The 27,388-nt window shown below is 48.4% G+C and overlaps 2 protein-coding genes across 2 annotated transcripts; both read right to left on the bottom strand.

Moving 5' to 3' along the window:
* Window positions 1-16,254: 16,254 nt before the first annotated feature.
* LOC138725316 (E3 ubiquitin-protein ligase RBBP6-like) lies at window positions 16,255-23,284 on the bottom strand. Its single transcript, XM_069866112.1, has 8 exons — window positions 23,252-23,284; window positions 22,430-22,507; window positions 19,603-19,691; window positions 19,398-19,482; window positions 18,463-18,602; window positions 17,687-17,834; window positions 17,331-17,388; window positions 16,255-16,367 (listed from the first exon to the last, which is right to left on the bottom strand). Exons 1-8 carry the CDS (start codon window positions 23,282-23,284, stop codon window positions 16,255-16,257), a joined length of 744 nt encoding a protein of 247 aa, XP_069722213.1.
* Window positions 23,285-23,395: 111 nt separating this feature from the next.
* On the bottom strand, window positions 23,396-26,934 carry LOC138725317 (E3 ubiquitin-protein ligase RBBP6-like). The gene is made up of 3 exons (XM_069866113.1): window positions 26,769-26,934; window positions 25,176-25,275; window positions 23,396-23,471 (listed from the first exon to the last, which is right to left on the bottom strand). The coding sequence occupies exons 1-3, from the start codon at window positions 26,932-26,934 to the stop codon at window positions 23,396-23,398; spliced, it is 342 nt and encodes a 113-aa protein (XP_069722214.1).
* Between the last annotated feature and the right edge of the window lie 454 nt (window positions 26,935-27,388).

Here is a 27,388-nt window from a genome sequence, read left to right on the forward strand (position 1 = left end):
CGTATCCAGTTGATGTTCCCGACAAGTTGCTGAACATCATTTAGAGTCTTGACATTTTTGTTCAGCTGAACTTGCTGTGGTTGGACAGAATGGTCAAAAATAACATTTCTGAGATATTTCCAGGGTGCCATTGTTTGGATTTTTTCTGGTGCAATTTGCAATCCTCGGTTTTGCCAAAAGGCTCTAAGATCATGCATACTGGCCATGAGTGTTTCTATATCTTGCCCTGCAATGAGGATGTCATCCATGTAATGGTAACATATTAATTGCGGATATTTTTGTTGAAAAGGTTGCAGAGCTAGTGCCACGTATGCTCGACAGATGGTTGGAGAGTTTTTCATTCCTTGTGGCAGCACAGTCCATTGATAACGGCGCTGTGGTCGACTTCTATTGATTGTTGAAAATGCAAATCTTTTACTATCCTTTGGATGTAATGGAATAGTGAAAAAAACAGTCCTTTAAATCAAGAATAATTATGTCCCATTGTTTTGGTATCATTATCGGTGATGGAAGACCAGGCTGAAGTGGTCCCATATCTTCCAAAATATTGTTGATTGCTCGGAGGTCGTGTATGAGCCTCCACTTGCCTGATTTCTTTTTGATTACAAACACAGGTGTGTTCCAAAGGCTGGTTGAAGGGATAATGTGTCCTTGTTCTTCTTGTTCTGCTATCAACTGTTCTAGGGCGGCTAATTTTTCTGTTGATATGGGCCATTGGTCCATCCATACAGGTTGCTCTGTTTCCCACGTTAAGTTTGAACAAAAGAAAATTAGAAGTGCTTTACGGAGTCACAGTCCATTGCCATATCCAGGGAAGAGCCGGGTGAGGACGGTCTGCAGTGTTTTGTTCACTTGCATGGTGTAGTTCTTGCCAAGCGGCAGCGGGTCCGGCGCCGCCTGCGGGCCCGGCCTGCACCCCGAGCCAGAGCCAGCTCTGCAGCAGAGGTGCTTGGCCGGTCGAGGTTTTGCAAGGCTGCCGCTTCACAAAACACTCCCCACTTTTGTTGCCGTAATAATTTTTGTGCAGGTGTCAGGATCATTGTAGCGAGCTGTTTACAGTCAAAAGGTGTAATTGTATTGCCTGACAGTACATTCTCCAAAAGGGATTGAGCGTAGGGAGAGGTGAGTCCCCACGTGGTAACAGTTTTCCTCAGCTCCTTTATCACATCCCAGTTAAAAGGAGTCCACTCATTGGGTGCATTCTGGCGTACGATAACTGGGAATGCAGAGGGAAGAGCATGGCCATCTGCTAATGCATCACGCTTTATCTTCTCCCAGTTACGGGCAGGATTTTTGGGTGTCGACTCTGAGGGGCTAAAATTAGGGGGCACAAGCACAGGTGACACACGGCGTCTGTTCAGTTAGATCAATTAAAGGTTGTTCTGTCCCTGATACGTCGTTAGAGTTGGAATCGCTTGCAGCCTTTTTGGCATCCCAAGCAGCAATTGTGTCCTTAACTAAACGCCAAGTCATCATCATAGAGGTAGCATTAGCATCACCACAAGAAGCCGCCTCCCAGATTAAATTGCCCGTTTCTGTCCATGTTTTTGGTCGGAATACTAGGGCACCATCCAACGGGGCTCCATTGTTACGAAGCCATTTCAGCAAAATGTGTATATTAGTCTCATCATATTTGATTCCTCTTCGAAGGAATTGGGAGCAGTAACTTAACTATTGCCTCTTGCTCTGTTGATGCACCCTGCCCCATGATTACTCAGCTCCTCACTTGTCGTCTTGACGGTGATGCCCAGGAACGTGTGAGGAGTCAGTCGGTCCTGCCGATGACCCTGTCGGAGCTGAGATTCCTGCTGGACGCTGATCGCGTTGAATACCCCATCAAATCAGGGTCACCATTTTGTGGGAATGAAACGCTGAGACGGACTCCAGATAGATGTAAAAGTGGAGACTTTTATTGTTGGAACTTACAGGTTTATATACCTTTGCTCATCTGTCCTCATTGGCCCAGGCCTATTGTCCACGCGCTCACAATCACCAGCAGCAACATTTGGTTGGCTGTCCTCCAAAACCCCACACGCTGCCTGTAAGCGCTGTCTCCACCCTGATTTGCATCTCTGATGTTCACCTCTTTGTTCAGCTTCCCACTCTTACAACCCAAGGTCAGTTCAAGAACCCCAAGTCAAAAGTATCCAACAGGTCAACCTTGCTATCACTGATTCCTACATCTACAGACTTTCTAAAGCTTTTCTTATATATTTTTTACTTTTCAGTAGAGCCCATGACACAGTTTCCCACAGCATTCTGCTTAGGAAGCTGTCAGCCTCTGGCCTGGACAGGCGCACGCTCTCCTGGGTGGAACACTGGTTGGACGGAGGGCCCAGAGAGTGGTGGGAGATGGAGTTAACTCCAGCTGGAGGCCAGTGACAAGTGGTGTCCCCAGGGCTCAGTGCTGGGTCCAGCCCTGTTCAATGTCTTTATCAATGACCTGGATGAAGGCATCGAGTGCACCCTTAGCAAGTTTGCAGACGACACTAAGCTGGGTGGAAGCGTGGATCTGCTGGAGGGTCGGGAGGCTCCAAAGGGATCCGAACAGGCTGGACCACTGGGCTGAGACCGACGGCATGAGGTTTGTCAAGGCTAAATACTGGGTCCTGCACTTGGGGCACAACAACCCTGAGCAGCTCCAGACTAGGAGAAGTCTGGCTGGAAACTGCCTGGAGGAGAAGGACCTGGGGGTGTTGGTTGACAGCGACTGAACATGAGCCAGCAGTGGCCCAGGTGGCCAAGAAGGCCAATGGCATCTTGGCTTGGATCAGAAACAGCGTGACCAGCAGGTCCAGGGAGGTTCTTCTCCCTCTGGACTCAGCACTGGTGAGACCGCTCCTGGAATCCTGTGTTCAGTTCTGGGCCCCTCACCACAAGAAGGATGTTGAGGCTCTGGAGCGAGTCCAGAGAAGAGCAACGAGGCTGCTGAAGGGGCTGGAGAACAGGCCTTATGGTGGACTCGGCACTGAGGGACGTGGTTTAGTGATTGATAGGAGTGGTTGGATTTGATGATCCTGTGGGTCTTTTCCAACCGGGTGATTCTATGATTCTATCATTCTCAGTTCCTAGGGAATGGAAAAGTCTAGGTAGAGGGCAAGATGAAATACTATGCAAGTAATAACACTAAAGCCCTAAACTCCTGCTTGTTATAAAACTGAGAACACACGGGGGAAAAAAATGTTCTAAATTTGGACCCCTGATTTTATATCAAAAGCAGAAAAGCGTGGAGTCCTTTCAACCATCAAAGCAATATTGTATATTTTCGCAAACTGAAGAGAAGTGCAAAACACTACTGAAAGCAGCCTTTGGAATGTGATTTTCCCCTCTACTTATTCTCCACTGGGATTATATGAAATTTTGTCTGTGAAAAACTGCAGACGGAAGAACCTCCTAAGTCACATGTGATTAGGAACTGGGGAATGCACAGATCTCATGGTGCTAATAAATCCCCATGGTGCTAATAAACCGTTCTACTGCTGCTCTATAGAAAAGTGTTAATCATCAGGAGATACTGCTTAGGGTCAGAACTGTGTAAGTGAAACTATTGCTTAAAAGCCTGTATTGGCAGTACCTAAAGATTAGGAGGAGCTGCAAGAACTTCTTCAAATCAGGAGCCGATTAAGCTAGGGAAATACAACCTACTGACTAGGAGACTTTCTTACATGATACAGAAATGGTTAAAGAGAGGATGCAATCAGAAATTTGCTCAAGCAAGTGCTGTCAGGGGTATCCCAGGTAGTTTGGAATAATAAAGATGAAAGTGCATTTCAGTCTGGATGAGGATTTTTCAACAGTCCCACATCTGAAAACAAGTCTGTTTATTTTTCCTTCTAAACAATATAACATCCATCCTCTATTAATTCCAGTTGCGTATTTAACACTGCTGAAAGGCAGAAGATTTCCTTTGCAGTTCACAGCAGCTCTCCTTCAGTATTGCTACCAACGTGGCTGATATTTCAAGTACTTGGCAAAGTGAACTCATCTTTCCTTCAGCTCTTCGACCCTTCCATGTTCTCGCTGCTGGAGATGCTGCCACTTTCTGCAGAGATTCCTCCAGCTCGTGTCCATGTTCATCTGCCCAATTTGCCAAATTTCTGTCTGAGAATTAATACAATTCAATCTTTGTATCTGTGCTACAAGCCTTTCTCCTTTCCTTGCGTTGCACGATTTTTTGAATGCTTTCTGAAGAATATACAAGCTGCACACATCATATGAGCCGTTTCTTCTTTCTCTATGTGATTGTTTCCCTGTATTTTTATAAGGCAGGAGAACAGGAGCTGCAAAGCCATGTCAGTATAGGCTTATGTGCATTATTAAATTATCATTATCCCATCCCATAGCTGAGCACCACAAGAACTGAGGAGACATTGCAGCTGCTTAACAGCTGTAGGAATTCCAGCCCTAGAGACCTAGGTGAATGCAAGATTACTGTGTACTTGATGTCCTTTTCCACAGTTATTATTTATGTAATTAGGATTAACAGAGGAACAAAAAAAAAAAAGCTCTTGACAAATAATATACCCGCAAAATAACAAACTGCAGTGCTGTTCGACACTAGGATTCCTCCCTGCTGAGCCACTACTTACACAGAAGCTTGCAATAAGAAATTTCCTCTCCTTGTACTCCTTTCCTAGTTGAGCAAGAGGAGTGCACAATGATGCCTTTCACAGACTCCTCTTGCTCTTGTCTTCTCCCTGCGCACACCAGCATTCAGCAGAGTTGCACCCCGGGCTCTGCCAGGCTCTTGGAGGCAGGCAGAGGAGTAAGTTTAAAGGTTTAAATCACGGTTTAAAGGTTTAATAATTTGTTGTGGCTGTGTTTGTTCTTCCCAGACTGCCTTGGCTGATACAACTCTAAGAATAAAAAAAACAACCTGAAAACCAACTAAACCAAAAATCTAGGGTCCCCATTGCTCTGGTTAGCCACATGGAGTCTCTGCAGATGGGAGCAGGAGCAAACAATCGTCCTTTCTCTCTTCTCTCCAGGACTGATCACACTGTAGTCTGAATTTTGAAGCATTTGCTTCTCCCTTCTAGGAGCCATAGGAAATCACACAGTCTGCAAAGGGGACTGAGAGAACTCCATGCAGGGAGGTTTAAGTTAACGGAGCATAGCAGAGAGAAGAAAGGCTTGTTTTCCCTCTTTCCATCCAGAAAGATCCCATAAGGACAAAAATCACTGAATCAAAACTGGATTTACAAGAGACTTGAAGTGAAAGCACTAGGATTCAGAGAAGAAAGGTAATCCACACTTGGCTCTGCCCAAGGCAAAGCTGACACGGTCACATCTGAGAAGAAGCAATTAACACCCTGTGGTCTCTTAAAACAAGATGGGAAGAAAACAAGGTGAGGGATGCTTTGGAGGACCAACAGGAGACCCACAGCAGCCCCACAGCAGCAGGTCCTGTTTCTCTGCTGAGCAAGCTTGAGCTGGAGGCAGAGAGGCATAGACAGGACCCCTCACCAGCTGCTGCCACCAGCTCTTCTCCATCCTGAGTCCACATTCAGGGAATGCGTGAGCAGCTGCAGCACAACCGAACGGCCAGTGCTGGAGCAACGCGCCACATCCCAGGGAATCTGCAAAGGGTCACCAAGAATTGTTTCCTCTTGGTCTTGTTTTTGTTTAAGGGGAAGGCTGGTGAAGTGCTGGGAGGGGTGGGGGCAATACTGCGTTGCTTTCCTGCGGATTTCACTAAGATGATGCAGCTTGCATTTTGTTGATGGGAGCATCACGGAATCAAACACAGAGATCAATATGATGAGTGAGTGTTCACTTTATTGAGCTTAGCTATTTCTTTATAAACCCTTTTCGGTTACATAACTGGGTGCCCACGAGGGTATCCACAGTGTATTCCTGGTTAAAGGTAGATGTCCATAAGGCTATTACTAACATATTATTGACTAAACTACTGCACATGCTAAGAAACCAAGTTACACTAAAATTAACTATGTTGATAGTTCTCTTTAATTATTTTTCTTTCAGCTGGTGCTTGTTCCCACTGAACTAGCTGCTGCATTCCTCCCAGCTGGCCCCTGTTTATCGTTTGGCTCTCTGTTTCAAGGCCTTGTTATAGTTGTTCAGTATTAAACAATCTCACAGCATCTGGGCCTTGTTCTCTGTAGAATGTTCCCACAGTGTTTCAATTGATTTATGAGTGTAAACACACACAGAGGTCTGTACCAGCTCAACCAAGGCAATTCAAAACCTGATGTTAGCTTAATAGGTTCGAGGTTCACTACAAGCAAAACTTAAATACATCTCCAGAAGAGTGGCATACTGAGCTTTGTCTGGTGCTTCAAAGGCACACGTCCAGGCCAATGTCCTTGGTCCCTGCCGTGCAGACCACTAGAGCAACCAACCCAGAAGGACACCTATGTGACAACTGAGGTCTCTTCACAGGGTGTTCAAAGTCTGTAATACTGGATTTAGGGTTTTCAAATGTGATCCATTTGCCCCAGCTGGAACCACTTGACCTGCAAAGTACCTTGTTAGTACCTTTCCCTTTCTATATTAAAACCTCATATAGCAAAAAAACCAGTGTCAAAGTCACATACAACTTGTTTCCTGCAAATAGAAAGCCAGGAGATGGTTAAGATTCAAGTTCATCATTACCCACACTCCTTATGTACAGAGGCTTCAATAAAAGCTTTTGATTTAGCCCATCTTACTTGGTAACTTGATTTTCTTGTTCTTAATAAATTCTTTCTGACCTGAAAATAACTTTCCTTCCCCACTAGTATAACATAAGTACCTTAATTAAATGGATGTGAACTGAACCTCATACTAGCAGGGGTGAGCACACCAAACTGGGAAAAATAACATCTCGTTCCACTGATCTCATGCTCATTTGCAGCCTGGATAGGAGCCAAGACTTTCACAAATGTGCCCTCACTGCTATTTCACAGAATCACAGAATCACAGAATAACCAGGTTGGAAGAGACCCACCGGATCATCGAGTCCAACCATTCCTACCAAACACTAAACCATATCCCTCAGCACCTCGTCCACCCGTGCCTTAAACACCTCCAGGGAAGGTGACTCAACCACCTCCCTGGGCAGCCTGTTCCAGTGCCCAATGACCCTTTCTGTAAAGAATTTTTTCCTAACGTCTAGCCTAAACCTCCCCTGGCGGAGCTTGAGGCCATTCCCTCTCGTCCTCTCCCCTGTCACTTGGGAGAAGAGGCCAGCACCCTCCTCTCTACAACCTCCTTTCAGGTAGTTGTAGAGAGCAATGAGGTCACCCCTCAGCCTCCTCTTCTCCAGGCTAAACACCCCCAGCTCTCTCAGCCGCTCCTCATAAGGCCTGTTCTCCAGCCCTTTCACCAGCTTTGTTGCTCTTCTCTGGACTCTCTCCAGAGCCTCAACATCCTTCTTATTGTGAGGGGCCCAGAACTGAACACAGTATTCGAGGAGCGGTCTCACCAGTGCCGAGTACAGAGGGAGGATAACCTCCCTGGACCTGCTGGTCACGCCGTTTCTGATACAAGCCAAGATGCCATTGGCCTTCTTGGCCACCTGGGCACACTGCTGCCTCATATTCAGTCGGCTGTCAACCAACACCCCCAGGTCCCTCTCCTCCAGGCAGCTTTCTAGACAGACTTCTCCCAGTCTGTAGCACTGCATAGGGTTGTTGTGCCCCAAGTGCAGGACCCGGCATTTGGCCTTGTTAAACCTCATGCCATTGGACTCTGCCCAGCGGTCCGGCCTGTTCAGATCCCTTTGCAGAGCCTCCCGACCCTCCAGCAGATCGACACTTCCACCCAGCTTAGTGTCGTCCGCAAACTTGCTCAGGGTGCACTCGATGCCTTCATCCAGATCATTGATGAAGACATTGAACAGGGCTGGACCCAGCACTGAGCCCTGGGGAACCCCACTTGTCACTGGCCTCCAGCTGGATTTCACACCATTTACCACCACTCTCTGGGCCCGGCCATCCAACCAGTTTTCCACCCAGGAGAGTGTGCGCCTGTCCAGCCCAGAGGCTGACAGTTTCTCAAGCAGAACGCTGTGAGAAACTGTGTCAAAGGCTTTGCTGAAGTCCAGGAAGACCACATCCACAGCCTTTCCCTCATCCAGTAGCCGGGTCACTTTGTCATAGAAGGCGATCAGGTTAGTCTGGCAAGACCTGCCTTTTGTGAACCCATGTTGACTGGGCCTGATCACCCGGTTCTCTTGCATGTGCTTCATGATAGCACTCAAGATCACCTGTTCCATGACTTTCCCTGGCACTGAGGTCAGACTGACAGGCCTGTAGTTTCCTGGGTCCTCCCTGCGGCCCTTTTTGTAGATGGGCACAACATCAGCCAGCCTCCAGTCCAGTGGGACTTCCCCAGTCTTCCAGGACTGTTGGAAGATGATGGAAAGATCACAATATCCCAAGCCCATTTCCAAGTCCCCACCCCACCCTTATGCCCCAGCCTATCTCCACATCCCCAACTCAACTCCACTTCCCCAGCCCATCTCCATGTCCTCACCCCATCTCCACTTCTCTGCCCCATCTCATATCCTCACCTGATCTCTGCGTCCCAGTCCAGGTACAGGATCTGAGCTCATATCCACATCTCCAGCCAAGCTCCCTTTCCCCAGTCCACTTTAATGTCCTCAGACCATCTCCACATCCCCAGCCCATATCCCCATCCCCATCCCTTCTCTACCTGCCAGGCCATCTTTACATCCAATGCCCATCTCTACTTCCCATCCAATTTCCACATGCCAAGCAAAGACCCATTTCCCCAGCCAATCTCTACATGCCAGCCAATCTCCAAGTCATCACCACATCTCCACAGACCAAGCCCATCTCAACATCCCCAGCCCACCTCCACGCTGCCAGCCCTCTCCACGTCCCAGCCCACCCCTGTACCCCAGTCATCCTCCATAGATCCCGGGCACTGCTGCCCCCTCTTAGGGAGCAGAGGGTGTCCTTGTTGCGTCCCCAGGGATTTTAGGCTGTGAAGGCACCCAGGGGTTGCCCTCAGCAGGTGGGCACATGCCTCCAGCCAGCGATGCCCCGGCCACTGGGGACAAGGTGCTGGGCCATATTGTTTTCCGTGGGAGCTGCCCACTGCAGCGCCCCAGGAGGGAGGGGTGCAGCAAGTGTAATTCATGCCCGATGTTGCCAGCCCTCCTTCAACATCTCCTCTGCACATAATGCGCAGGAAAGCATCTGGTGCATACGTACATTTAAAGATAAAATCTCTCCCAGTCAGCTCCCAAATAGAAGAACCTAAAAGATTTTTTTATAAAGCAAATTCCTTATGCATTTTCTGTTTCTGCATGTCAAAGAAAAAAAGAAAAAACATCTGGGCTCTTGCTCAGGCTGTTGCCTAGCACTGGCTGTTTGCGTCTCTCGCTTCAGGGCAGTGTCTTTTCATGAGGGCCACCAGACCTGCCTGGGAGAGGAGGGCAGGGAGGGCAGACACACTCAGAAGACAGAAAATGTGCTTTTATTGTGGCCATGAAGCGCGGGAGACCAAGGGTCAGTCTGATGACAGAAAACATGCTTTTATGGTGGACATGAAGTGCAAGAGCCCAGGGGTGGCAGAGCTTCAGCCGGTAAAAGGAAATGGGCACCTGTGAGGACAGAGTCAGAAAGCACAAAGGCAGCGAGAAGCACGGCTTACTGCCCCTTCCCTTGGGGAACATTTCTGACAAGGGATGGTTTACGGCTAAGTAGAGAGAGCGGTTGCAGGCACAGGCTGCCAGAAGGCTCTGGCACCTTACACCACCTTAAACCTCTCCACTCATCCTCCAGAAAGCAGCGGGAGCAGGCACGCTGGTGGCATCGCATCAGGCAGAGGTATAGCAGATCCACAAACCCCGGACAGCATGTCTCGCGGAGGAGGGTACTTCCTGATGGATCCGAGTAGCTGCTGTGCCTCTTTCCAGCATTCCATCTCTCATGGCATTCTGTGGGTTTGCCTTTTCCCCCAGAAGAAGACGTTACACGTAGAACTGGAATGCGTTAGGCACGTGCTTCATCACAGACATACCTAGCAAACACCTGCAGAAAGACAGGTTTGAAAAGCAAAGCCTCCTGCCGCGGAAGGCAGTGGTGCACCAGAGGGATATCTGCAGACTCTGTCTCAGGAGTGTGGAAGAAACTCTGGCAGGACTCAGCTGGCAATCCTTTTCTTGCCTGGACAGGGACATCAGGCAGCCTGCAGAATGCCCCCACACCCGCCTGTGTGAACATTGTCTTCCAAAGTCAGGCCCTTGGTAGAAGGGCTAAAGCGAACCAGCCAAAGGGATCTTCTCTGGGGAGCTGAAGCAGCAACTTGCCAGGCTGTCACTTCACTACCCCAGGGCACCCCTTGCCACCTGCTAACGCTGACATTTGTCGCTTAGGCACCTGCCGCTCTGCTTCCCGGCACCACAGAGACCTCGGCAGAGTTTGTAGAATCACAGAATCATAGAATCACCAGGCTGGAAAAGATCCACCGGATCATCGAGTCCAAGCATTCCTATCAAACACGAACCCATGCCCCTCACCACCTCGTCCACCTGTCCCTTAAACACCTCCAGGGAAGGTGACTCAACCACCTCCCTGGGCAGCTTCAGACCCTTTCCCCAAAGCACGGTGACAGAATCAGACTCTCTCCCTCTGATAAACTTCAAGAGAAAGTTTGTTCATTGACTCCTGCGAAGGTGTGATGAACCTTTGAAATAGTTTGTTCATTGACCCTTGTAAATAGCGTTTTGTATTTGCTCTAAGTAATGGACCCCGCTTTGTGCAGCATTTAAGTTAAAGGTAAACATGATGTTTTAGAATCATAGAATCATAGTATAACCAGGTTGGAAGAGACCCACTGGATCATCGACTCCAACCAGGGCTTTGGAGGGGAGGAAAACCACAAAAAAGAAGAAGAACATCATGTGACTTCGAGATAACCAATATCTGCTGAGGAGGTGAAGGAGAGGGCCTGGCAACAAGGAGAGACATGCACAGAGGAACGTCCTGTGACTTCGAGACAGCCAATGTCTACTGAGGAAGTAAAGGAGAAGGCCTAGCAACAAGGAGAGACACGCGAGCCTATAAAAGTCGAGGTCTGCTGGGGTGAGGGCGCACTGTGGAGAAGCGAAGGGCTTCCCCAGTCGCCCAGCGCTGTATTTGCCTGTCTGTCTTCTTGCTAATAAATTCTGATTCGACCTAATTGGACCAATTCCTATCTTTTACTGGGCTAAATTTATAACACTCCCCAAAGCACGGTGACAGCTTCAGATCCCCTCCCCAAAGAATGCTGGGGGCTGGTTTCCTCCCTCAAGGCATGTTGGGAGCTGGAGTCCCTCCCCCCAGCCTGGATGGGTTTGTGGTCACACTGCCATTTTCTCTATTGGCTGCCAGAACAAAGTTCCCTTAAGTGACCCAGATCAGGAGGATGGGGTCATCTTGTGGAAAACAGATGCTCGCAAGTCCTCCCTTTTTAATCCTATCCCAGACCCGAAGGCTTCTCCTGGTGCCTGCGTAGTCTGTGACTGCAGTTTCCCATCTCTGAGGGAAGAGGGGTTTGGCTGCCTGTTTGTAGCGCTGTCAGATTACAACAGACTTTGGGATCACAGAAGAGAACTGGACAGGGACAAGCAAACGCTCAAGGTAACTGCAAAACAGAGGTGGGGCAGTCTGTAATATTCCTGTCAGGATCAGGATCTGAAGTTAAAGGATGTTTCCATTTGGAGAGCTGAGTCCTCTGGGAGCTCCAGTCTCCAGAATCCCAAACCCCCCCAGTTAAACAGAGGTCAGCCCTGATGTTTCTTTCTGCTCCTCTCTAACAGAGTTTCTCTGGTCTCTTTCTTTGGTTGGGTTTTAATCTCTGGTAGGTGACCAAGCTCTTTTCCATCAAACCACTCACAAACCTGCCCCTTGCCCGCCTTCTGCTGGGGCCAAGGCAGAGGGATGAAGCCTCGTGCTCCAAGCAAGCCTGAAGCAAAGTTGAAGTGCTGAGAAGCTCCCCTGGTGAGCCCTGAGTCGGAGCACGCTTATCGAAGCCGTGGTGAGCTGCAGGAGCCCTGAACGCTGTTCATTGACGGAATGTGGTGGAAGATGGCACAGTGTATGTGGCAGCTGGGATTCAGGGGGTCCCTTAGCTTCGTGGCTGGATCGTTACTGTCCTTGCAGAGGGATGCTGGAATGCCCTGAGCGGTACAGGGGCGATTTCTGATCTGCAGCAGCAAATCTAATCATTAGGGGAGACAGAGCCTCCCTAGGTGGCATCTTTTGCTGGCTCTCCATCACCTTGTCACTGGCTTTTTGGGGCCCAGGCTGGAGGGACCCATAGGACGTGTGATGAGAATTCCATTCTCGATTTAATCAACCGGTCTTTATAGTTTGAAAGTGCACTACCTTGGTTTGTAGATATTGAAATGCTGTAATGGGATGAGGCAGTGCTTTTTTCCTGGACACTTAACTCCTGTTCATGCTGCAGTAAAGAAACACAAGGACAGCCTGGCCCTGGGAAGAAGGACTTGGCTTCTGGGAGGCTCAGAGCTGTCGATGAAGGAGAAAGGATACATCTGCAATTCTGTACTTTGCATCCTCTCGCCTCAGTTGGCATGGGAAGGCTGTGGACTTTTGTGCCTCTGGCTCAGGGCTCTCCCGTGGGCAGAGGGTTTTTCCAGATAACGCCCAGACAGCAAGAGATGAGGCTGTAGAGGGGCTGGAGTGACCTGGGCAGTGAGCGCCCTGCCAGGTATAGGATCTGGGCACGTGAGCCCTGGCCAGTTCTGCCCGCTGAGGGCTGCGTGCGAGCTCTCAGCCAGTCCCAGCTTGGCCTCCCAGGGTGGCCGCAGCTCCTTTCCGTGGCCGGATCCAGCTCAAGGGCAGTGGTGCTGGTGCTAGGCAATGATAGTGATGTTGGTAGTGGGGCAGTGATGGAGGTTCCCATCCTGCTGGCGTTGATGCCAATCAAGGTGGTATCACCCACTGGCACCCGCCACCTGGAGAGATGCCCCATCTCCCCATCCTCTCGGGGCATCTCCAGCCCAGCTAAGGTACCTGTCGGGTGGGCAGAGGCTGCGGGAACACCCACTCCCTCCCACTGTGCAAATGACCACAGGCAGAGAGAGGCGCTGCCAAGCAAAAACTCAACTCTTTTAATGAATTCAGGAAGAAATGGGGGTTTGGGAGAGGGCTGGGCTGGAGTGGGAGGGTGCAGGTCCTTGCGTCTGCATGAAATACACTGGGCCCTGGGAAGGGTGTGCAAGCAGTGCAGCTTTCCCAGGAGATTCCTTCCTGCTCTCTAAAGGGTCGTTTCCCTGTTGGGATGACCATAGGGAGCTGAATTTCCTCTGAGCTAAGCACGACTGCCGAGAGCACTGCTGCCTTTTTCCAAGGGCTCATTCTTCCCACGAGTCAGTATCAGGAAAACCCTCCTCTGTGCCAGGAGGGGCTCTGGGGGGAAGGTAGGTGGGACAGAGTCTGGAGAAGGAAGTGTAGGGTCAGCTGTGGGTTAGACAAATGGAAAAGTGAGTGCCAAGCCTGACAATATTCAAGAAGCATTTGACCAAAGCTCTCAGAGAGGAGTTGGATTCAATGATCATTGTGAGTCTCTTCAGACTCAGAACATTCTATGATTCTACACATTAAACCACTGATTGACCCGACCCACATGTAGGACCTTTCACTTGGCTTTGCTGAATCTCATGATGTTCACAGCCTTTTATTAATTTTTTTCTTAAAAATCTCCCTGCATAAGCTCACTCTGTCCTGTGTGTCTGTGAAGTTAAATGCTATGATCCAGCCCCTGGGGTCTGGCGTTTATGGGTGCCAGTTGGTGAAGTCAAGCAGAGTGTGTACGGAGCCCTGGCTTGTTGTGTCAGGAACAGGTGTGGGTCCCAGTGCAGCTCCTGGAGCGATTCAGGGTCGGTGTTTCTCAAAAACCCACCTCGTGTGGGGCCCCAGGCTGAGTGAGGCAAGCGAGAGGCTCTGTGAGGGTCTGCACCTTGCCCAGAACTGGTGGGATGGGCTGAGCGTGTGCATACAGCAGCAAGCCTCAGTCTGGCCAGCCGGGCTCTAGGGGGCTGGGGTCCGCGCTGGGCTGTCAGGTGGCAGAGGGTCCGTGCCGGCCCCTGGGGAGATGGCCGAGTGTGGGGTGCCTGTGGGAGAAAGGCGTGAGGGCTGCTTGTTTGCAGGGAGCACCAGGACGGAGCAGCCAGCGAGCAGGGGACCCGTGGGGTGGGCGAGAGGGCTGGGATCCAGGCAGGGGCACCGGGGGACAGAGGGGCCATGCCAGCGCTCAGGGGATCCTTGACCATGGCTGTGCTTGTGAGCACCCGAGAGTGTCGTGGCTGCGCCTGCACTGGTGACCTGGCTCTGCCACCCCAGGCAGGGATGTGGCTGTCTCTGAGTTTTATGTCAGTCCTGCAGCTGGGCACTGACTGAGCCTTTGGAAACTCTGCTCTGCTCCTCTCCGTCCGACACCCTCCCCTCCTTGGTGACCTGTGTGAGAAACCCTGCCAACTGTGGCTGAACCTCCAGATGACTCGGAGCTTGGGCCTCATTCCAGCCAGCACTGTCCTGCCAGCTCATGGTTTGTGCTTCCTTTTCAGTCCAAACTCTTTCAGCTGACATTCTCGCCATTTTCCTTCTGCGTGACACACTGCCCGGGGTCTCCAGGCAAAGTGATTCCTGAACTAGACCTTCTCCCCTTGCTGGAAATGAGAAGGATGCAGGCTCGAGCCAAGGGGGCCAAGCAGTCCAGCTTCTCGTGGGGCCAACACGGTGTGAGCAAATTTAGGGCTGATGCGCACAGAGCAACATCTCTGGCATGGCCACCCCCACCCCAGGGACACCCTGATTCCCTGAGCTTTTTGATGCATCCAATAGGAGGATGAAAACAAAGGTGCAAGAAGCTGTTGACTGCATTGGCTAAACAAGATGGTGTCCAGTGACATGACAAGGCTCGTCACACACAACATAGCTAATTAAAAAATCCGATTAGTTTCTACTGTGTGTGGTTTGTTCTTCAAAATAAGGTCCTAATTAATAACATGCCTGAATAATAACATTTTTATTAAATGGGAAAAAAAAAGTGTCCTGTATCACTGAGATTAAAGCTGTTATAAACTTAATCCGACTGGAATTAAATACAAGGGTCTCTGTCCACAGGAAGAATCCTGCCTACACCCCAAGCACATGGTATATTTTCTTGTCTTGTCCCAAGTGGTCAAAACCAATGTGGAGAAAAATGCTCTCTGGTTACTGGAGAGTGAAGGCAAGCACCAACAAGCCAGCCCTTGCAAAACTGCTCGTACCGTTCTGTATCGTTACATTCCTGTTCTCTGTATCTTTCCTTTGACAATGGATCTCTAAACTCAGCAGCTCTGCCACTCTGAGCTTTCATATTGTGTGCTGGAACTTCTGCATATCTGTTAAAATGATTCCTCTCTCCTTCCCCTTGAGGTCTTGTTCATTGAGGGTGAGAGTGGCCTCTAAATAGGGGAGACCTTGGCCGTGAACGGTGTCTTCTGTAGGGGGATGACCTTGATCTTGAACAGGGATCACCATGGGTTCTGGACCTGGTGCCAGATTTGTGACCTTTACCCCTGCAACGATACAGTGGAGATGGTGAGTTGGAATGAGATTCGGAACAACTGAAAGCTCAGGAGTAGGAGTGACTGCAGGGAGAACCTGGTCTGAACTCAGAGCAGGAATATGAACCTCTGGAGAGAGATGAAATGCTGGAGGGAGACTTGGACCTTAAAAAAAAAAAACAACAGACAAAAAAAAAAAGTTAATTCCAAAGAGTTCCTCTCCTCATTTTTTTCCTCCCATGTTTCATCTTTTATTCTCTCCATGTGGCTCTGTGAAAGCTACTGACGTAGCGCAGCTGCCAACTGAAGAACTCGATAACATTTCAGTTTCTGCTTACAAGACACAGCAGCAGAGAACCACGGGAGATAAAGGGAGATGAAGAGGATTTCTCTCACGTGATTCCTCCAAAGCACTTTGAGGTCATAGGCAGACACAGGAAATGCATCAACTGCCCCTGTTCAGGTTCCAGCTATTGCTAGTTGTTACAGAGAAGACTCAGGAAAAGAAGATTCCTGCTCCTTAACAACCGCTGCCATGTTCTAACTCTCTGTCAGCCGTCATCTGCCGCGTTTGAGCTGGCAACCTCCATAGGAAATGCCTGTCCCTGCTAATCCCTTGGATCATCCACTCCATCTCATGATCGAGAGGCAGAGTAGGGCTCTTCCTGATTCTTCCAGAAACTCTGCCTTTCTGTTATGGACACAGAAAGTAGTTACCTGCAAACTTAATGTTTCCACGCCTTTGGAATCTTTTCATATTCCATTGGTTCCTCACGAAACTCATTTGTAAATTTGTCAAGTTTGGACATCTTTGTTTCCCTGTTAAAACAAGTTGGACCTGTATTACAAAAAGCCACCAAGGAAAAAAGCCTGGCCAGTATGAGAATGTGTTCCCTGCCTGCAAATGCCAAAGGGGAAGATCCTGTTTAAGCAAAAACAGTTTAGAATTCCTACCACTTTTAGGGAAAGGTTTAGGATAACAATTACCCGGTTTCAGTTTGGTATGTTTACCCTCTGCAACAAAATAATTTTGGGAAAAAGACTGAGTTGCTTGTGCTTATGTCAGACACATGTTAGTGCAACTGCAGCCCAACCCGCTATCAGAACACAAAAATGAACAACAACGCAATTTCATTTGGAAAAATACATCCTCTTCTTTACGTATCCAGTGTCCTGTCACTGGAGAAGGAAGGGAAACAGCATCCTGGCTTGCATCAGCCACGCTGTGGCCAGCAGGACCAGGGACAGGATCCTCCCCCTGTACTTAGCATAGGGGAGATCACAAGTATATAAAGAGATAAACCAGACCCTCTGTCTCCAGGGGAGAGAAAGCACCTTAGCCATTTGAAACAGCTGAATTGAAGACATTCAAAAATGTTCGTAAAAGAACAGCATAGACTTTTCCAAGTATCTGCTCAATCGGTATCAACCAAGTGATTGATCGGGAGATTGATATCTTCTGCCCTATTGAGCCAGTATTCAAAGGCGTGGCTTTCCATCTCATCCTTTAATTATAGGTAGTTTTTATAAGTAATGATGTTTTCCTCAAAAAGCCTTCATTTTCCAGAGCCCTCCTTTCAGTCCTGCACTGGAGGTTTAGCTTGAATACTCTTACTGCAAGCACACCTTCTCTCTTTGAAAGCAAATTCCAGTTAAGCCATTTAAAAGTTAATCACCACTTGCATTCTCCACAACTGTGCACAATTATTCCCTTGTAAATCAGCTGTGGCAGAGGCTCTGTCTTATGGCCTCCTGTCACAGGATACAAACAGTAAGAGAGTGAGGGTCTGTAGGTACTCACGGTTCCCAGCCTGCTCTTCCACCTGCTGGGCACCTTCTCCTGCCTTGCTTGGGATGAGCTTTGGGAAGAGGAAAAAGAACAAGATCTCATTCATTTGAACTGAAGATAATGTTTTTACAGCAATCCTGCAGTGATGGTCACTCACCAGCTGTGGGCATGGATTGTCCTTGGGGGCCTGGGAGAACCGGTGCTGATGCTGCTGGTTGGAGTTGGACAGGAGAGCCCTTGAGAATAAATGCACACAGTTGGAAAACAAGCTCTGCTGAAATACAAGAATAACTGCATGTGTTGAAATAAAACTTCTATGCCTTTCCAACTGACCGAGAGGAAGATGGAGAAAGTCCAGGGACACTCACCAGAGCAGCAGGAGGTCTGAAAGCCACGAGGGCAGGAGGTGGAGGTGTCAGCGGTGGCTGTTCCTCTGGAACAGGATCTGAGGAGGTGGAGGATGGCTCCACCGGTAGCAAGGGAGGCTTTTTCTTCTTCTCTCTGGCATAAGCTTCCCTGGAGGAGGTGGAGGAGGAAAAAGAAAAAGGTTCTAGAGAGGTAAAGGAAAACTTCCTCAAGCTCTGCATTTATCAAAGGAAGAGAATGGATAGAATTCTAGTCTCTCCACATCAGCCTGCAAAAACACAGGCAGTCAGCTTCTCCTCCTCTTGTAGAGCCTAAGCACTAGAACATGGAGCCAGGAACTGTTCTCCCTCTGCAGAACTCTCCACCAAGGAGAAGCAAAAGCAGTTCAGCCTGTTTCAATGTGGGATCTGACAGAAGCCAGAGGGAGAGGCAATCTCAGTCCAGTAGCCCTTTGTTACATTTTGCAAGATGCCTTTGAAACACCAACCAGAAGTAAAATGCACTTTCCCAGAGAGCGACTGCACTGTGAGCATCACTGGCATGTTTTGCAGAAATAATCCTCAGTGCTCCACGAGTTTACCCAGCACCCAGGGCAGCCACAGCAGCCCCTGTGCCTGTAAGATCAGAAGGTGTCCCAGGTTCCCAGGTTAAGAGACAATGCCAATGCTTCCTCCCCTGCGATTACAGACGCTGGCCAGCTCGGGTGTGTTCCCACTCAGACATTTGCACGTTGTTTCTCTCCTCCCCTTTTGCTCAGTCCAATCAATTCCCTACTTACGCATTAAGGATTGGGATGACGTATTTCCCAGTGTTTGTCAGCATAGCCCCCTTTGTGTTGGGATCCTCCACCTCCATCAGGAAACTCCTTGGAATTCCTGTGCACTTCTTCATTCTGGGAACAGACCCAGGATGTCTGCCCTGTTCAGAACAGAAGTGCAGACAGATCTCGTCTTATGACTCATGCTGCCAATGATATTTCAACGATTACTGCCAGCAGCAAAGGCCCTTAATCCTCTCCTTTTACACAGCACAAGGGTTGTGAGACTGAAAGACCTCTTTTCCTGAATGTAGTAACAGACACGACGTTCCCAAGGCCTGAGCAGTGTTTTGAACTCAGTCGAGTTCCTTGGCTTAATGTCATGTTCTTAAGGGTGAAATATTCCTCAGCTCATCATCCCCTCAGAGCAGAGACACAAACCCGCTCCTCCTTCACAGCGCAGTTCTGAGCAAGAGCTGAAACCGGGGCTCTGAATCCGTCCCTGGAGGGACTGATATCCCCCAACTCTGTACGAAGGCTGAAGTCACACCTCATGCATTTGCAGTCAGTGACTGATGTGCAAGGGCACCAACACTCACCCAGAGACTTGGGTAATTAAAACATGCAAATATTCAGTTCACGGGGTCAACAGAAGCATCTTGGCTTTACAACAAATATTAAAACCCCTGAAGTGTAATTAAAGAGGTAAAACCAGACATATTTCCAGGAATATGGAAATAGATTAAGAACCCCATGAAAGCTCACAGAACGATATGTGGAATAAAGGTTCAAGGTATCCCTTGAATTTTGAAGGGCTCTGCAGCATCTCTGTGTAACCTCTGTCCTCAACCCCAGGAGACACAGTTCTTACGAGAACAGGTCATGGGTTTGTTTCCTCCCTGCCTGGGTAAGAAAATCCAAAGCTCAGTGACCCCAGAAGTGCCCCGCAGTCTTACCCCATCGTCTGGGCCGTTCCTGATGGAGTGGCCAGGTTTTCCACAATGGAACCAAGTATTTGATGACAGAGGTGTCTTCACGTAACTAAAAGGTTAGGGGAAGAAAAGAAAACATGGCTATGTATGTGTCTGTTCTCATCAAACAAAGATCTCTACCATTTTTACATCATCTTCAAAGGACAGATTGGACATTATCAACACCTACTTGATGGGGTCACAGTCCTGGCAAGACTGGATCATCATCGCTTTTATTTTATCTTCTTCAGATGCGTCAGCGCCGGCTAGGTTGGCCGTCTGTGAAATAAGGAATCATTGGACACACGTTAGAGACACATTTTAAACCCACACGGACAAAGCCAGCACAACTCACCCCCCCCGTAAAGAGCAGCACAGCGTGAGATGAAGTTGTGTGGAAACAGCTGCTGACATACAAGAGAGATATCCTGAAGATGTTCTGGGAGCCCTCAAACCATTTCATGATGGTTCTATTTCTGCTCACCTACGGGCAAAGAGAATCCTTGGACACTCAGGACCTCAGGCTGGGTTTGCCCCATCCATAAAGACTTGTGTGACTAACCCTGGTTTCTTCCAAGAGGACTGGAGCTACGTATGGAGAACATGATACCATCCAGTACTTTCACACTGACTGTTCAGATCCAGACTGTCTGAGGGAGCAGACATCCACTGCACCATTTAACCCAGAAAGATGCATGCAAGTGTCAGTATTTACATTTTGCAGCATTCAAAGGACACAACCGAGGAGTCGAGGGAGTCGTTTCCCTTGCCAGAATTCAGCTTCAGACATGGCAGCATTAAAAGGAATCAAACATTTTACAATCCTCAGCAAGACAAAAGTTCCTTTCAGTAGAAATTTGACCAACAGGTGCTGCAGGCGGTGCACATCTCCTCTATGAACTTCATCCTATTCAGTAATTTAACTACGGACAACAGAACCTGGCCCGTTTCCAGCTGAGTGTGTCCTTTTCACACACAAAGCGTAACAGGAACCTTACGCAGATCTGGGTCTTCCACTTGTTGAAGCCAGCTGGTTCCTTAAAGGCTTATGTATTCAAAAGTTGTTTTTATTACACACTAGTCCAAGTACAAGCAGGGTCTAAGGGCGTGACTGCGTATCAGCTGGACATTCAAATACCGCTCGTTCAGACCCACCACTCTGGGTTTTGTTTCTGTCTACATTCACTCACAAAAGCAAGCAACACCTTTCAACATTTTACACCTTGTTGGTTCATAGACATTGTTTTCCCTCAGCAGTAACAGAATCCAGATCAACATCTATGAAATCATTCCAATAACACTGACAGGAGTCCTTAAAGGTACTTGACTGATGTGTTTGAACAAAAAAGGTTTACACAACACATCTAAACCCATAAAGAATAACTAGGAGTAGACCCACATTCAAAGCTGGCATTGAATAGAGAAGAATAGAAAACAAAAATCTTGTAACAGAATCACAGAAACACTAGATTGTAAATGACCCACAGGATCCTCAAGTCCAACCATTTCTATCAATGACTAAACCATGCCCCTCAGAACCTCATCCACCCATTCTTTAAGTACCTCCAGGGAAGGTGACTCAACCACCTCCCTGGGCAGCCTGTTCCAGTGCCCAATGACCCTTTCTATGAATTTTTTTTTCCTGATGTCCAGCCTAAACCTCCCCTGGTGGAGCTTAAGGCCATTCCCTCTTTTCCTGTCCCCTGTCACCTGGGAGAAGAGCCCAGCTCCCTCCTCTCTACAACCTCTTTTCAGGGAGTTGTAGAGAGCAATGAGGTCTCCCCTCAGCCTCCTCTTCTCCAGGCTAAACACCCCCAGCTCTCTCAGCCGTTCCTCATAAGGCCTGTTCTCCAGCCCCTTCACCAGCTTCGTTGCTCTTCTCTGAACTCGCTCCAGAGCCTCAACATCCTTCCTGTGGTGAGGGGCCCAGAACTGAACACAGGATTTGAGGAGCGGTCTCACCAGTGCTGAGTCCAGAGGGAGAAGAACCTCCCTGGAGCTGCTGGTCATGCCGTTTCTGATCCAAGCCAAGGTGCCATTGGCCTTTTACAACCCATTGCTTCCTCACTGAGCCAGCTCGTGCTCGAGAGGGCAGAGGCACTCACAGGGTTTAGCTGCTTTATCTTGCGCTCCTATATTTTTCTGAAATAATTAATTTTGTTCTTTTCCCCAAAATGTACCCCAATTCATTTCTGCAGTGAGAGAGGGAAGAAGTTTCCAGTGGGAGGAGATTTCTCAGGCTTGGAATTAACTTTCTATTCAGCAGGAGGAACACTCCTCTGCATTGAACTCTGCCTTCTCCCATCTCTGCAACCCGACAGACTCGTCATTTAACGTGCCAGCCCTGCGCCTGCTCTTGCAGAGCGATCACTGGTGCTGCCCCAGACAAAGTCACACTTGGTAGAGCAAAAACCACAATTGGCTGCACAGCAAAACTCGGCTGCTGTCACATTTGCTTACGTGCCACACACACACTGGTGCATTCCTGAGAACAAGGAGGGACAGGGACACCATTCAAAGAGTGCACGGCCACACAAATCCCATTGCCTTGTCTGCAGTTTGTGTCCTACAACTGATGAAATCATGGCACATTCCAAGAAGGGATCTAGAACTGTCATGACTAGAAATTCAGAAATAGCCAGGCCATTGTCCAAGCTCCAGCAACGCTTCTATTCTGGCTGGGCAGTGTCCCTGCCCCCAAAATGTCCATCACTCACACCAATTCAATTCTGCTGTAACAACTGGGCTCGTCTACAACGCAAAATCAATGAAACTAATGAAGACACAACATTGAGGCTGAGAAGGTTCTCCCCCTCTCTCTTCCCAGTTTGGGAACTGCTTGTTACAGGGCAGGATCAGAACAGACACTCATTGTAAAGGTAAAACACATAAATTTAATCATAAAAAAAGTTTTGTGCACATTGCAGTAGTTCTCAGTGACAGAGCACAGTATCAGATCTAAAAATATGAAGCAAAACCTCTTTTTTTAGCCTTTAATGAGAATATTCTCTATGTACCTTAATCAGTTTGGCCAAAGCCATCGGTGCCAAGGAGTCATAAACCTGTGTCAAGAAAATCAAACACAGAGTCAAATTCTACTACGCAAACACAGCCACAGAGAACCTTTGCTCTGCTCTGAAAGCCTGCATTGTATCCTCTGCGTGGGACTGAAAGAGGCATTTCCAGCCTGGCGTCATTTGTATTTGTTCACAACAAAGCCCAAACCTCTGGCAGCGTTAAGAGTGCTGTGAGGTTAATAAGAAGAGGCTGAAATAAGCACACCAGCTTCAGATCAGCTCGTTGCTCCACAACAGCTCAGAGAGGGATGCCTTTCAAATGCTCACAGCAGCATTGGAGTCGAAGGGGAGAGGCAGCTGCCAATTTTCAGCTAAAATGTATTTTTAAAAATAGTTCCGTTTATTTGTTTACAGACATGGGATTGGTGTTTCAACACACGCTGGTGAACTAAGGCAAAATAGCATCAATGCAGCAAGAACTGCTCCTCTGTGGGGTTTGTTATCCTCTTCAAAAACCATCATGCAAAAGTAGTCTTGAAAACCAAAAGCTGAGTGATACAGTGTGCAAATGGCAAAAGACCACTCCAAACCATCTGAGTGGCCAGGAAAAAAAGAACAGCAGAAGCTGTACAGACAGACAGATGCAGACAGACAGACGCAGAGCATGGGACTGTGTTCAGCTGTGCAAACCTTGAACCTGCAAGACCTAAACACAATTGCACATTCCCCATGTGACATAGAGCCATACAAGGAATATTCCAGCATATTCTGGGTGAAATACAATGCATTGTCACATTGCCAGCCACAAATGCCACTATTCACATGTGAATGGTGCAAATGATGGCGTTTCTCCATTTCTGCAGTGCTGAATCCAATCTATTCTATTTACAACATATTCTGTGTTTTACTGGAAAATATAATAAGTTCATGCTTGGAGAATTCCTACAAGGCTTCATTATTTAGAAATCAATGCGGAGAGAAGTGCGAGGCTGTGTTTTTACATACTGCTTTTGGTGTTCCACGTACTGGCTCCGTTCCACTTCTAGAAAGAAGAAAGAAAGGAGATCAGATCTTAAAATTAAGTACACGCTTGTACCCAACATATAGCAGTGAATACCCATTATGAAACCTGAGCATCAAACACTATGTTCTGATGATTCAGGGAATGTGGAAATTCATTCACATGCAGAAACTGTTCTCTCTTGGTGCATTCAGTGCAACTAAAAACCAAAACAAACCCAAGTGCCATTTCTGGCTTTTCACTAATGGCTCTGAGACTGACAGACTCAGAAGACAACAGTGCAAGAGGAAGCCCTCCAGTGTTTTCTCTCTGCTACATTAATAGCGAAACCATGAAGTCTCTATGACAGCTTGTGTTCTCAAATCATCAACCATTACAAAGAGGTACCAGGCAGAGCCCTTTAGTTTCTAAGAAGCAGCAGTGGTGGTCTGGACACTTCCAAGTGCAAGTTTGCTACGTGAACAAAGCCACTTTTGATGCCAGCAGCGCCTCTTCTTGCATTTTAGGGCAGCACTGCAGGACCCGGAGAGAGACCATCCAACCAGACCCAGAGGATGCACAGACAGGACAGCGCTGAGTACGCGTGTTGAAATGAACCCTAGAGCCAGGCTCTCTTTATAAGCAAAACACTGCAGTGTTGAGATTTCCTAGGGAGTGCCTGAAAGCCTTGCAACAACCACTGCAGTGACAGGCCCCCAGTTTACATCCAGAGACCAGCATCTCTAGAGTTCATTGATTGAGAACCGACACCACTAAGACATGGCAAAACCGCAAGCTAAAATTATCTCCCGGCTGTGCTGGAAAGGGGGGATTTGTCAAAAGGCTGGGAAACAGGACCATCCAAACCCTGCTGGTGTCGCTGAGGTAGAACCGGGCTCTGTGAATGCATCACTGACAGCAATAATCTGATACTCAGTCCTGAACATCTGTAATTGCAATCAATAACACAATTCTCTGTCCTCCGTAAATCTCAGGAATAAAGAATTAAAACCTGGAGCACAGATGTCAGCTCAGGGTAAAAAAAGTCCAAGGAAGATAACCAGGAGAATTTGTCAAGGTGCTAAACTGCTCAGTGATTTTCAAGCTCGGACAGAATTCCCTACTCCTCTATCATACTGGCACAAAAGGCAAAAGACTTAAGGATGATGTTTCTTTTGTCTAAACCATATTGTCTTTAGGGAACTCACTGGAATGCCTTAGGAATGAAACTTTGTGTTTGCGTTGTTCACCAGCTGGCAGCCCTTGGTCTTTTCTCTACTCCCCTGCTTTGGGGTGTAGGAATACCCTACCCCCTCCTCCTGGTGCAGAAATAGCCAAACACGACTATCAGACTCTTCTGAGATGGGAACAAATAGCAAGGAGGCACTCAAATGCCATCCTGTCTGTACTATAAAAGCAAGAAAGCCAAGACACATAATAAGGAACCCCTCCAGGCAGAGGAAACAGGATCTACCAATTGGGTCTCAGAACAACCAATCCCAAGAGCCAATCCAACACAACCATCTTAAAAGTCACCATTGATGGAGTTGGCACCCCATGCCCCAGCAGGACTAAAAATGTAAGTCTGCTTTGGGAGAGATCCATTAAAATCTACCGCATAACAGCAGCAATTAACCGCAGCTTTAAAAAGAAAGACATAGTGTGAGCGTCTCTGGAAACTAATCTCCATACAGAAAGGTAACAAGGAAACCACTACAAAGAACCCAAGGCTGTAGGGAAACTCACGGAACAGAGGGCTTGCTGGCAGCTTTAACTCCTCCAGCAGGGATTCTTCTAACGATGACCGATGAGTTCCTGGGAACCAGGGTGTTCTCATCTGTGTATTCTGAAAGCAACATAAACACAGAGAAAAAATCAGTCAGGTGGTACGAATGTCTATTATTGTGCAATTCCAGAGCATGGCAGAGAACCCCTTTACTGACAGAGAAGCACAATTTGATGCCACCTTGGGTGAGTTCTATGAGCTTCAGGCAATCAGCTGTCCCAGTTAAACACCATGAGTTCTTCCCGTTCACATTTTGCAGAGCAGAGAGAATCAAATGCAATCACTGATGTTGAGAGCCTCTAAAAGCCTTTAGGGAATGGTGTGGGCCTGAAGCTCTGCAGGATTTGCCTTAGCTTACACCACCTTCATCTCAGCACGAGGAAAGCCTTTTGACAATATTTACACAGAGCCCAAAGAAAACAACAGCCTGAGACTCTTGGACTTGAAACTGCTTTGGCTTGAAATGCAAAGCGCACTCCAGAAGAACAGTTTTTATGCTGCAATCACACGGGCTGGATGTGATGGAATATTTAAAAGCACCGTCAGCAGCCATTCCCTGGGATCTGCTCCACTGTTTGGAATACTGAAAGCTCTGACCTTTGAACGCTGAATCAGAAGGAAGGGCTGAAAACCAAAGGCACCATCTCTCCAACCAAGCTGTTGGGGTGCTCTTGCTTAGAGATCACACACAAAACACGAACATTTCACAATTTGTACCCCATTTTTCAGTACATTGTTCTTACAAGCAGGAACCTCTCTCAGACCAAAACACCCTGCACAGAAGACACCAGGTCAGCACTGAAATGCACATTTCACTGTCAGTTCCATATGACAGAGTGCTTCTTCAGAAAACTGAGTAATCATTGAGATGAAACCATTTCCTGCTCTTCCCCCTCAGGAATCACACGGCAGCTGCCTATGGACTATAGAGAAGTTCCAAACTCTAGGAGAAAGGGCGGTGACTGATGGGAAAAGGAGCAGGTGAGAGGACTCCCAACAATCAGAACAAGTTGGCCTCTTTCACCCAAAATCCATTTGGTTTCCTAGGTCATCGCAACATCTCATCAGGTCTCCTGCAAAGACAAATTTCTAAAGAACCAACACTTTACGTCCACATGTAAGAATTCCAAACACCCCATGGAGGTAGAAATTCCTGGTCTAGTTTTTTCTTCTATCTTTATTGCCAAAAACTTTTGTGAACAATCCCCGTCGCCCAGCATCCACGTGTTTTCCTATGCCTGCCCTGTGTGTAACGGAAAGATCTGGAGATCAGAAGAGCAATCAGGAAAGAACAGCTCTGCGAGGACACAGTACAAGTGACAGCTCCTGGTCATGGCCAAATCCCATCATCACTTCCCACCACACTTAATCCCCAGCACCACTTGCCCTCCCGTCCCCTTCCCCTCCAGTGGGATGGGCCCCAGGCTGACTCACACTGTCTGGGGCTGACCCACAAAGAGCAGAGAGCAGCTCCCACAGCTGTGGCTGCTGTGGGGCATCTGCAATGCTGCCAGCTGGGGGTCTCTGAGCCCTGCACCCACCGCCCAACGCACCTTCTCCAGTCTGCGCGTTGGAGACCTGCAGGTCAGACCTGGACGCCTTCAGCTTCTCCCGAGACATAATCTGGCGCTTGAGGTCTCCCAGGGAGATGTCAAGGCCGCTGAAGGTGACGGTATCATAGTTCAGCCTGGAGAAGAACTTGTAGTGGACGCACGGCATGGTCAGGGCCAGGCGGTGCCTGTTCTGTGCCTCTAACCCAGCAGACTCGGAGCTGTGGGGCTCTGCTCCTCTCTCTGCAGCAACTCCTGATCCGGAGTGTGGGATGCACGGGCTTGTGGGCCAGTGGCACGCTGGCCACGGGCTACGGCCTCTGTGATATCATCCTCTGTGATGCTGACCTGTTGCCTTGGAGACATCTCTGCTGTCAAGGGCAAAGCACACTCTGGATTCACTCTCCAGGACGATCTGGAGGACGCAGGTGGTCTCGCCACTGGGAGCTGCCTGCACCTTTCTCAGTGCGTGAAAACCAAAGCATTTTGGCTGTGGTTTTGCTGTTGCAGTGCCCGGTGCCAGTTCCACTGGAACTGAAAGTCTGTCTCCGTGAAGGGTAGGTCAGGTCTGCTTCTGTGCAGTCATTGCTCGATTTTTAATCTCCATGGAAGGGCCTCTATTT

This window comes from Phaenicophaeus curvirostris, chromosome 11, assembly GCF_032191515.1.
Source record: "Phaenicophaeus curvirostris isolate KB17595 chromosome 11, BPBGC_Pcur_1.0, whole genome shotgun sequence".
In the NCBI taxonomy this organism is placed as follows: domain Eukaryota; kingdom Metazoa; phylum Chordata; class Aves; order Cuculiformes; family Cuculidae; genus Phaenicophaeus; species Phaenicophaeus curvirostris.